At 39.4% G+C, this 11,840-nt stretch overlaps 1 protein-coding gene across 2 annotated transcripts in view; it reads right to left on the reverse strand.

Annotated features, from left to right (window-relative positions):
* The window catches only part of FGD4 (FYVE, RhoGEF and PH domain containing 4), a 273,188-nt gene that overhangs the window by 166,059 nt on the left and 95,289 nt on the right, over positions 1-11,840 (reverse strand). Inside the window, exon 1 of one of the 2 annotated variants that reach the window (XM_017887112.1) lies at positions 10,270-10,294. The exons of the other annotated variant lie outside the window; for it this stretch is intronic. Within the exon in view, the coding sequence (XP_017742601.1) occupies positions 10,270-10,279 (10 nt within the window). The 5' untranslated portion in view covers positions 10,280-10,294. Of the gene's footprint in view, positions 1-10,269; positions 10,295-11,840 lie in introns of those variants that run through there. 2 annotated transcript variants of the gene reach the window in all.

The following is an 11,840-nucleotide window of genomic DNA, read 5'->3' on the forward strand; positions in this document are numbered from 1 at the left end:
TCACACAGACATTCTGCAAAAGCTAATAAATTGTCAACATTATGAACCTTCGCTTCACATTTTAGGGCTGAGATCAGGCCAGAATAAAAAGTATAATTCAAGCTTTGTGCTGATAAAACCCAATGCTGAATGGTTAATCCTTGCTGCTCAAAAAATATCCTAAAGGACCAAAGCATGCAAACAACTATGGCTTTAGGTTCAAACTTAAACAAAAACTGTTTCACTCAAGTTCTACAGGGTTGCATTTTAAAGAGAGAAAGCAAATTCAGCAAAATGTAATGATCAGTTGAATGTTTATTGTTGATACCAGGGATTTATTTATGACCTCTCATCTGATCTTTTAAAATCAATCCTAACTTTACTTTTCTACCCCAAGCCCAAATCCCAGAAAGAATAAAGTATTGAAAAGCGAGGGTGGCCAAGCTTTGTGGGCAAGAGCCCCTTGAGACTAGGACTGAGGTGTATCTAATTATGACATTTGAAGATAACTGAATTTGAGGTTTTGTGTGCAGCAAGGGTGTGTATGCAGGGTAGGCAGAGTGTGTGCGTGCGCACATGCATGCACACAAACAGATATGCAGCAGTGATATGCAAGGCAGGTGAGATCAATGTGTGTGTGCAGGAGGATATGGAAGGAGGTGGTAGAGGGGGTTCTGAAAAACTTATTCTTTTTTCTTTTCTTTTTTTTTTTGAGACAGAGTTTCGCTCTGTCGCCCAGCCTGGAGTGCAGTGGCGCAATCTCAGCTCACTGCAAGCTCTGCCTCCCGGGTTCACCCCACTCTCATGCCTCAGCTTCCCAAGTAGCTGGGACTACAGGTGCCCGAAACCATGCCTGGCTAATTTTTTGTATTTTTTAGTAGAGACGGGGTTTCACCATGTTAGCCAGGATGGTCTAGATCTCCTGACCTTGTGATCTGCCTGCCTCGACCTCCCAAAGTGCTGGGATTACAGGCGTGAGCCACTGCGCCCAGCCCTGAAAAGCTTCTTAATCGCCCTGCAAGTTTTATTTCATAAATGCTCTGGGTTCTTATCTAAGATAACCAAGGCATAACCAGTTAAATATGGGACAAATCGTGATTAGTTAATGCTGTGAATATAGGTTCACGAACTCTGGGCTAGGTAGAGCATGTGACAAAACAACTTGTTAGCAGGGTGATTTCTAAGCTACAATCTCTGAGCTTTGAGGCTTTCATTTAAGAAATAAACAGGCATAATATTTGGTACCATCCTCTCAGGAAGATCAATGAGATCATGTAGGTGAAACCTCTTTGAATATCTGGAAAACTATGCAACTGTAAGAAGTATTAAGCATGTTTAAAAGTGGGGGTGGGGGGACTCTATTCTGTGAAGACAGAATGTCAAACAATTGACTTCCTATCGTGAAAAAACAACACAGAAGTCTCTTACAAAAAAAACCTCTTGGCCCCATTCGTATTACTGTTAAGCTGTCTAAGCTCATTCCTTTCTTGCTTTTCTATGCTTCTCAAAAGGGTGGGAGGTCTAGTCACTTCTCACCTCTTAGTCACTCCTCAGCCACATCTATCTGACCCAGCACTCAACTGACACTGCTCCCAGCAAGGCCAGCAGTGACATCTCAGCTCCAAACCCATAGGTCGGGTTGAGTTCTTGCATCCTGGACCCTCTTGGGTGCCAACCACGCCCTCTTTCTTGACCTTTCCTCCCTGGGCTTCTCATAACCAACCCTCCTGGTTCTCCAGGATTCTGAACACTTCTTTCATCAGCAACTCTGTGTCCTGCTCTCTCCTCCATCACATCCAATAAATCGGGTAAGATCAATAAATGTTCACTGAACAGATGCTCATAAAAACAGATATCACCAGTAAATGTGTTTAGATATTACTGCACAGCAATTCATTGTTAAAATATAAAGTTATCAGTTCAGACATGGAATCCGACTGAACGGCTAGAAGCTCTTAATCTCTGTAAATAAGAAAGCAAACTAAATAATATTTTACTGATTATATGGCTGGAGGTGGGTAAAAGACCTCACCATCCCTCACAAATTGGTCCAATGAACAGTTGTGTAGGTATTTTAACACTTCTTTGCAAAATCCCAGCAACTCTGGGGGGCCAAGGAGGGAGGATTGCAAGCACAGGAGTTCAAGACTAGCCTGGACAACATAGCGAGATCTCATCTCTACAAAAATAAAATAAAATAAAATAAAAAAGTTAGCCAGGTGTGGTGGCACACACCTGTAGTCCTAGCTACTTGCAAGGTCGAGGCGGGAGGATTGCTTGAGCACAGGAATTTGAAGCTGCATTGATCACACCACTGCAGCCTGGGCAACATAGCTAGAGCAACTCTTAAAAAACACTTCCCTGATGAAGTTTGACTACCAAAGCTCATTCCTGCCTCAGACCCTTTACATTTGCAGTTCCCTCTACCTAAGACTTTCATCCAGATCTTCCTCTTGTCTCTTCAATACACTTCATTCAAATCTGCTCAATGCCACTTCCTCAGGTGTTTCCTTCCCCACAACCCTATCAAAAATAGGAGTACTATTCCCACCTCTGTCACTTTCTATCTATTCCAATGCCTTGCTTGTTGTTTAAGGTATCACTGCCCAACATTATACTGAACATTTCTTTTTCCCTTGCTTTAATTTCTGGCTCCTACCCTAAAAAGTAAAATCCATACAGACAGGGCGCTTTGTCTTGTTTACCAAGAAATCTCCAGTGTCTGGCACGCAGTAGGTGCTCATTAAATCTTTGTTGAAGGAACCAATAAAAAATGGCTGGGCATGAAGATAATGCTAAGCCTGGGCGGCACCACTGTTGGTTATTCAGGAGGTAACCGTGGACCTGGGTCACTGACACATCTGGGCTAATGGAGTGGAGGTGGGTGACAAGTGTCTGAAGCAGGTCAAGCAGCAAGAATGCTTTCTAGTCCTGATGAGCTGCCAGACAGGAAGCCTATGTCCCAGGACTAATACCCCTGGCTCATCAGATTACCACACCTTCTCCAGAACAACAGAGTAGGGCTCAAAGGAAAGCGGTGTGACAGCCTGGGAGACAATGAGGACCCTGTAGAGGTCACTGACTTTCTCCATGCTTTTTGAGGAAACTTGAAAGAGAAGTCCATTCTTAACAAAACTGGAAATCAGGTGAAACATTTAAAAAACTAAGGAAAACAAAGCAAAACAAAAACTCCTTTTTCCATATCTCCCTATTCCTCTGCTATATTGCCAGGTAGCTGGACGCTGACTGCCCAGTGACTTTGATGCTAGATTTCTACCTTCCTTGCTGTGACCCAGACATCTCGTGACCTAAATCTGGTAGTCATCTAAATCCCAACCCGCTGCAATGAGCTCAGACCAGAGTTTTCACCTTGAAAACTGAAACAGAGTCAGCAGGCCTGGGTGTCCATAATAGCTGCCCAGCCCATAAGCATCCAACTACATTCTCTTAGAATCTGTTCCACCTTCACTGTCTGTTCCTGGAAGGCAAGGCTGTCCGAGGTGGCGCAGCACCAGCTTTTCACCTTTGCTAAAGCTAGAAGAAATACTGATTCCCATGCTTGCTGCGACTGCTTTTTAAAAAACTTTGTGAACCAGGAATTAAGGTTTTATTTTAAAATTATAAGAGAAATGACCAAAAATATAACCAACATAGCTTATTTCCCACCATCTAGAGGTAACTCCCAATGATACCTTTTCCTATCATTTTGGTATACATTCATATACCTCTACACATGAATATATCACAAATGTATTATGTTTATAAAGCAGCATATTGTACATCCTGCTTTAACACTTTTATCATAAATTATAGCAATTTCAAAGACACACTCTGTGGAACATATTTGTAAGTATATTTAAAATATGAGTTGCAACTAACATCAATTGTTTTGATAAAAAGAAGAAATTAAAATCCACTATAAAACCACTGTGTAGACATTATCACAATCAGCATTTTGGTGCATTTCTGAAAGTTATTGTGTCACACATATCAGAATTAGGGTTTTTCTGAATATTGTGCTCTGTAACAAATTTTATGAATGATTTCGACCGAAGAGTCTGCTTCAGATTTTCTCAATCATGTCAGGTAGTTGTGGTTAAAAGGAGACTTTGATGTGTAATTAAGCCACTTAATTAACTTTTATTTCATAGAGGTTGGCACTATTTATGAACCTAATTTCCGTAACAGCCCAATAAATGTCAATACATTCATTTCAAGTTTCTTTAAATAAACACTCTGCCCAAGAAGGCTTGCCACCTGATTCAAAGAAGACCTCTCAGCTGATGTACAGTTTCCTCCTGCAGGTTAAGCTAATTTGTTGTCCAGAGTCACTATCTTTCTAAAAAGGCTTTTAATAGTCTCCAAAGTGCTGTTCACTTTAGAAAATTTTCAACCATCAGCTGAATAGTGATCCATGCTGGATAAAACTCATGAATGTTAACAAGCAATTGGGATGCTATAATTTGGTTCTTTTCTTTTAAAAATGGACAACGCAGTATTTGAACGAACTGTAATGCCAGAGAAACGGCAAAAACATGCAGAGACATAATCCAGTCTACACTTCCACTGCCCCAGACCAAAATAACAAATTGCCATTGCTAGAAAGAGGATCAGTGCTACTTTTGGTTTACCTTATAAAACAGGATTTAAGATTTTCAGTTAAAGTAGCATACCTAGGAACATTATAGCTCACAATGTTCATGATGGGCTATAGTGATGTATATGATGTATATGTACCAAGGAAACCCTGAGGCACTCTTATTCAGATATAGTTTCACAAACATAAGAAATGAAACCTTTACCATATCAGCAGGAATATACATTTTCTGAAATGCATTAGAGAGAAGGACAAAAGTTCCTTACCAAGGAAAAAAGGTTAAAAAAAAATTATTAGGTGTTTCAAGGGATGGGACTTTCTGTACCTGGTACCATGTCATGCTCTCAATTCTATTCAACAAACATTTACCAAGAATGTTATACCACACACAGACAATTAAAAGAGGCTTACAGACCTCAGAAGCCTAAGACAATGATTCTCAAAGTGTGGTTCCTGGACTGGCAGCACTACGGCATTATTTACTAGAAGATCTTAAATTGCAAATTCATTTTCTTTAGTACATGTGGGGCTATTTGACTTTTCTCTCTCTACTTAGAGTTTAATTATTTCCTTAAGGTGGAAGCTTACATCTTCATAATTTGTTTCTAATATGTTCCTATAATGCCTATATATCTTTCCAATTTTATAGTTTGTTCTTTTTTTATTTTTATTTTTTAACTGGCAGAAGGTATTCCAGCATCCATTACTCTTCGTACTGGCTAAAACCAAAAGTCTTTCATGGAAGTCTTTACCTCAGTGCTTACTTAAAAATCAAATTGGTCATTGAAAAGAGTGAGTAAAACAAAACAAATCAGGCAGGGCAGAAGGTCTCCAGTCTGGTGAACTGTGTGTAGACTGACTGAAAAGACACCCTAGCACACACACGGAACACATCAGATACTGCAGTTGAAGAACTCTGTTTTGAATGGATGACTCCTCTGATACTTGCTTTCACTCCTGTGAAAGGAACTATAATCCAAACTTTCATGATTTTTAGTAGAAAGAAATTTATGGGAAAAGTGCAGCTAGGAAGATTATACCCGGAAACAACACACATACTGCTTCCATCTAGCAATGTGAAGCCATTTCCTTTTCTTTCCCTGCAGGAATGTATACATCCCAGCTGCTGTCATCCCATTAAAGAAGACTAATAAGGCCAGGCGCGGTGGCTCATGCCTGTAATCCCAGCACTTTGGGAGGCCAAGGCAGGTGGATCACAAGGTCAGGAGTTCAAGACCACCCTGGCCAATATGGTGAAACCCTGTCTCTACTGAAAATACAAAAATTAGTCGGGTGTGGCGGCAGGTACCTGCAGTCCCAACTACTCGGGAGGCTGAGGCAGGATAATCGCTTGAACCTGGGAGGTGGAGGATGCAGTGAGCCGAGATCCTAGAACTGCACTCCAGCCTGGGTGACAGAGCAAGGCTGTCTCAAAAAAAAAAAAAAAAAAAAAACAGACTGATAAAAATCTCTTTTCCTACAATATATATTTTTTATTTTATCTCACTATACTAGCTGAGATAAAATAGAAAACATAGTCTATGCTTGAAACAATTTAAGAAAACTACAAAAGCATCTGAGATAGTTTAGATTCTGGAAATGTCAAATGTCAGAATTTTTAGTCAAAACTGTAGAGATTACAAAGTTGCCACTAAAATATAGTGGGCAAAGGATAGTCACTCCGAATGGGACAAAAAAATGAATCTTGACTCCTACCTCTCATCATTCATGCAGATCAATTACAGAAGAGTCATAGACCTAAATGTGAAAGGTAAAATAGTAAAACTTCTGGAAATACTATAGGAAAATACCTTTATGACTTTCAGGTAGGCAAAGTTTTTAAAACAGGATACAGAGACCTAACGGTAAAGGAAAAGACTGAAACTGGACATCGCTGTTCAAAGGATACCAAGTATGAAAAGAAAGCCTTAGAGGAGAAAAATATGTTTAGCTCATAACTCTGACAATACAGAATATATGAAGAACTCGGACAACTCAACAAGACAAAAAAATGTTTTTAATAGGCCAAAGTCTTGATTTTTTTTAATATAAATAAAATAACCTCATTGAGCTTGCTTTCTCCACACGAAAAATAGGGTCTTATCACCTATCTTATAAGATTGTTCTCAGGATCAGGAATAATGTGTATATAACACAAACCACCGTGTCTAATAGGTGCTCCATAAGCAATAATACAAGGAGTTCGCAGATACAATATCACTCAGAATCAATCATCAACCCCTCTTATACACAAACTTTCCTCTCGTAAAATCAAGATAACTGTAAAATCAAGATAATGTTCCACCTGAACTGCCAAATAAGTCTGTAGCATTTCTGCTATAGAAAGACATAGGAGGTAAAACTACTCATTGAATATACATGAACTTCCAAAGAAAATTACGCAGTTTGATCATTCCCACTTCAATATGAAAAGAGTTGCTGATTTAGTCATCAGTGAAACTGTACAAGAACTGGGTCATGACATTTTATTATTCAGCTACTTTATGAACTCCATATGCAACTGCAGCTGTCAGCTCTAATACCAGAGGATCAAATGAGTTGGAAAGATTAAACAAATGGGCAGGAGAAATGCCAAGAAGGGTATAAACTCCTGGACAGGAGTCCAGTTGGTTCAGTTACAAAGTTGATCCTTAGAAGACTTATGTGCACTACAGGCATACACTGAAGAGTAGCATATGACAGGCTGAGATGCATGAAATACAAAAAAAGAAAAGAAAAGAAAATGAAGGCGAATATAGGAGGAAAAAAAATTAGTGTGGTTTTCAGACTAACTCTGAGTCTACTTTTAGTCTTACAAATAAATATACTCACTACTTATCATAGAGAATAAAATATAGGTTCTGTAATAAATCCCACTGTTACTTTTTTTTTTTTTGAGACAGAGTCTCGCCCTGTCACCCAGGCTGGAGTGCAGTGGCACAATCTCAGCTCACTGCAACCTCCGCCTCCCGGGTTCAAGGGATTCTCCTGTCTCAGCCTCCTGAGTAGCTGGGACTACAGGCAAGTGCCACCACACCAAGCTAATTTTTGTATTTTTAGTAGAGACGGTGTTTCACCATGTTGGCCAGGCTGGTCTCAAACTCCTGACCTCATGATCTGCCCACCTTGGCCTCCTAAAGCGCTGGGATTACAGGAGTGAGTCACTGAGCTCAGCCAACTTATTTTGTAATATTAACATATATCTGGGATTTAACACAAATCAGATAATGTATTTTTAAACAAAAAAATCAGGTTGTTGCCTATACTACACCATCTAAGCTCACAAAGGGAACACAAAGAATGGGCAAATAAAAAAAGAAATCCCCTGAGATCTTGAAGTCAAATTAAAACAACAACAACAACAACAAAAAAAAACCCTCAAATTTTCTGATTTAAAATTACTTGAAGATAAGGCTTCAAAATTCCAAATTCTGACCATATCATCATATTACCCTAGCTATTTCTCTTCTATTATTATCTTTATGACTGTAAGTTTTAAATAGAAGGCACACTTAAGAATTTATAAGTAACTCAAAGTACTCTAAACTCAGTTGTATTCATTCCACAAGAAAGGTCAGTACACCATCTTGGTGCAAGTCTGTGACACAGAAACTTTTTACAATGTCACAATGTTAAAAAACAAAAGCCTTTTCTCTCTCTCTTTTTTTTTTTTTTCTGTGGCTGAATTATTTGGGAAAATCTAAGGCCATTGATAACCTAATAAAACAAAGAAAACTGGCCAAAAGCTTTGTGAATTTCTGTTTTCCAGTTACCAACATTTTCACAGCCTAGGCTGGATTTATTGCCTATGCATGGATCTAGTTTTCATTCATGTAAGACTAGGAACATAGAAGAGCTTGCCTTAGTTGAAGTCCTCTATTAGTTTTCTCAAGGGTCCAGCTATCTGAATAAGTTCTATGACTTCCATTCCACTTTGTCTCTCTGAAAAAAGCAATGGAATCCACATTTTTTAAATGGCTAAGGCTGGTGTGATGGTACTTGCCCATAGTCCCAGCTATCGGGAGGCTGAGGTGGGAGGACTGCTTGAGCCCAGGAGTTCAAGTCCAACCTGGGAAATATAGTGAGAAAACCTTGTTTCTATAAATAAATAATATAAATTGGCTGGGCATGGTGGCTCACGCTTGTAATACCAGCATTTTCGGAAGCCGAGGCAGGCAGATCACCTGAGGTCTGGAGTTCAAGACCAGCCCGGCCAACATGGCAAAAACCTCATCTCTACTAAAAACACAAAAATTAGCCAGGCGTGGTGACATGCACCTGTTCATTCTTGGGAGGCTGAGGCATGAGAATCACTGAAACCCAGGAGGCAGAGGTTGCAGTGAGCCGAGATCAGGCCACTATATTCCAGCTTGGGCAACAGAGTGAGACTATGTCTCTTAAAAAATGATAATAATGATAACAACAATAATAATGACATGAATTTTAAAATGGTAAGCACATCGCTACCTGTCACATAGAAGTAAAAGTGTAAAAAGGGTAATATTCATAAGTTTAAACAAATATATGCCCAACACATGTGTTTAAAATCCTAATTCAATGTTTGTGCTTAAAAATCTAAGGTTGAGCTATTATTGATATCTTAAAATCAAGAATACAACTACAATGAGACTCCCCCCAACCAAAGACACCTTGCAAGATAGTCTTACAAATTCATGTTCTTCTCACAGTTATTTATAAAACAAAATTTAGAAAAATTTTAAATATCTAATAATAGTGGATGTGTTAATTAAGGTACTACCTTGTAACAGAATAGTGTACAGCAACTGAAATGGATATTTCCTAAGAATTTTTAGTAACTTGAAATAATTTAATGATATTTAGTGGGGGTTAGAGCGAGAAGCATAATTCAAAATCCACACACAGTATAGTCTCAGTTTCACAAAACAATAGCTACAAAGAGGAAAAACACCTCAAAATGTTATAATAGCTGATACTTGGATATTTACTTTTTTCTCCTTCCTACTCAACAGAAATATTGGTTTAAAATTTAAAATGTTTCTCTGAACAAAACATCCACCTAAAATGGTTTTCAGTTAAATATAAAAGACTACAAGATCACTTAAGCCACAATGATAGAAGTATCTAGTCAACTATGCTTCAGATTCCAATAAATCAGATAATGTTATTTCAAGAAATCCTTAAGCCTGAGAATTACCAATGTACCTAACTAATGTTTTAATAGTAGGGGGAATTCTTATCCCCAAATAATTGATGACCAAGAGAATATTAGGTACACAAATAAGTTTTAAGAAACTGGCTAAAGCATAAATCTTAAATATTAGAAATAGAAGACAAGTGAAAAAACTAGAAGGAAAGAGGTTATAATAAAAAAGACTGAGATGACAAGGGTCAACAGTGGTTGCACTTACTTCCACTACTCTCAGGAAACACTCTGTGCCACAAACTCACAGGGAGAAATGCCATTCCCTCAAGTAATTGTTCCTGGATCAGGAAGATAAGAAAAAACACACCTTTGTGCTAAAACCACAGCACTGAATTACTCTAAAGAAAATCCACAGTAATTTTTCCATAATGGTACAAATTACTGTCACTTAATAGTGAACAAAGAGAAATACCAGTTACTTCATTTGTTTTATACTTTGCATAGCGAAAAAATCCAAATGTTTTAAGCTAAGATATTTCAGAAATGGCAATTGCAAAACAATACTCACAGCCCCCCATAAAAGATTCCTTTCATAACATCCAGCAATCTTCTGATTAACCTATTTCCTGCTTCTGGAGCAAGGATTTGGATCCATAATTTATTGGTAGAAACTATAAGCATTCTGTATTTAGACACTAGACACATACACTTCTAGTGTTCAACATGATAAAGAACTAACTAATGGGAAGTACAGAGTTCTGTTTCATAAGTCTTCTTCTAGCAGTGATGCAGCCTCAAGCAACTACGCAAGTAATGCATTTCAAAATTCCACGAAGGTGTTTCAAAATGTAGTGAGAGAGCTCTAGAACACCGGGGGTGGACTAGGAAGTATGACGCCAAATGCACGTGACTTTATTACATTTATGGCATTTAGGCTTATAACAAACTTCCCTTTAAAAATAGGTCTTGGCTGGGCGCGGTGGCTCACGCCTGTAATCCCAGCACTTTGGGAGGCCGAGGTGGGCGGATTACGAGGTCAGGAGATCAAGACCATCCTGACTAACATGGTGAAACCCCGTTTCCACTAAACACACACACACACACACACACACACACACACACACAAAATTAGCCGAGCGTGGTGGCGGGTGCTGTAGTCCCAGCTACTCAGGAGGCTGAGGCAGAAGAATGGCCTGAACCCGGGAGGCGGAGCTTGCAGTGAACAGAGATCGCGCCACTGCACTCTAGCCTGAGCGACAGAGCGAGACTCTCTCAAAAAAAAAAAAAAAAAAAAAAAAAGGTCTTAAAAGATCTCGGAATTCTTTCTGACAGACATCAGAAAATTGTAAGAAATAGTGCAAGCAATGCTGAATAGTGAAACTGTGTATAAGCTCTCCATATTCCCAAAAGCAAAAAAGGGCCTTCCATTTTTTTCCAGGAATGGCTATGCGGGTTACCTAGCAATCCCAAGTAATTTCTATACAAAACATGTCAGGTTTTAAAAGAGGAAGGGCCGGGCGCGGTGGCTCAAGCCTGTAATCCCAGCACTTTGGGAGGTCGAGACGGGCGGATCACAAGGTCAGGAGATCGAGACCATCCTGGCTAACACGGTGAAACCCCGTCTCTACTAAAGAATACAAAAAACTAGCCGGGCGACGAGGCGGGCGCCTGTAGTCCCAGCTACTTGGGAGGCGGAGGCAGGAGAATGGCGTGAACCTGGGAGGCGGAGCTTGCAGTGAGCTGAGATCCGGCCACCGCACTCCAGCCTGGGCGACAGAGCCAGACTCCGTCTAAAAAATAAAATAAAATAAAATAAAATAAAAGAGGAAGACACTGATTGGTAGGCAAATTTCTCATCCTTGTTATGCCTATAAATTAAAATGAATGTTTTACGTTTGAGGCCAGAAACTAGAGACCAACCTAGGCAACATGGTGAGACCCCATGTCTACAAAAATAAATTTTAAAAAATTAGCTGGGTGTTACTGCACGTGCCTGTCATCCCAGCTACTCAACAGGCGGGAGGATCACTTGAACCCAGAAGGTTGATGTTACATAGTGAGCTATGATCATACTGGGCGACAGAGTGAGGCACCATTTCTTAAAAAATACAACGGGAATTTTTTTTTTTTTTTTTTTTT

The sequence above is a fragment of the Rhinopithecus bieti genome, unplaced genomic scaffold, assembly GCF_001698545.2.
Source record: "Rhinopithecus bieti isolate Rb0 unplaced genomic scaffold, ASM169854v2 scaffold_72, whole genome shotgun sequence".
NCBI lineage: Eukaryota > Metazoa > Chordata > Mammalia > Primates > Cercopithecidae > Rhinopithecus > Rhinopithecus bieti.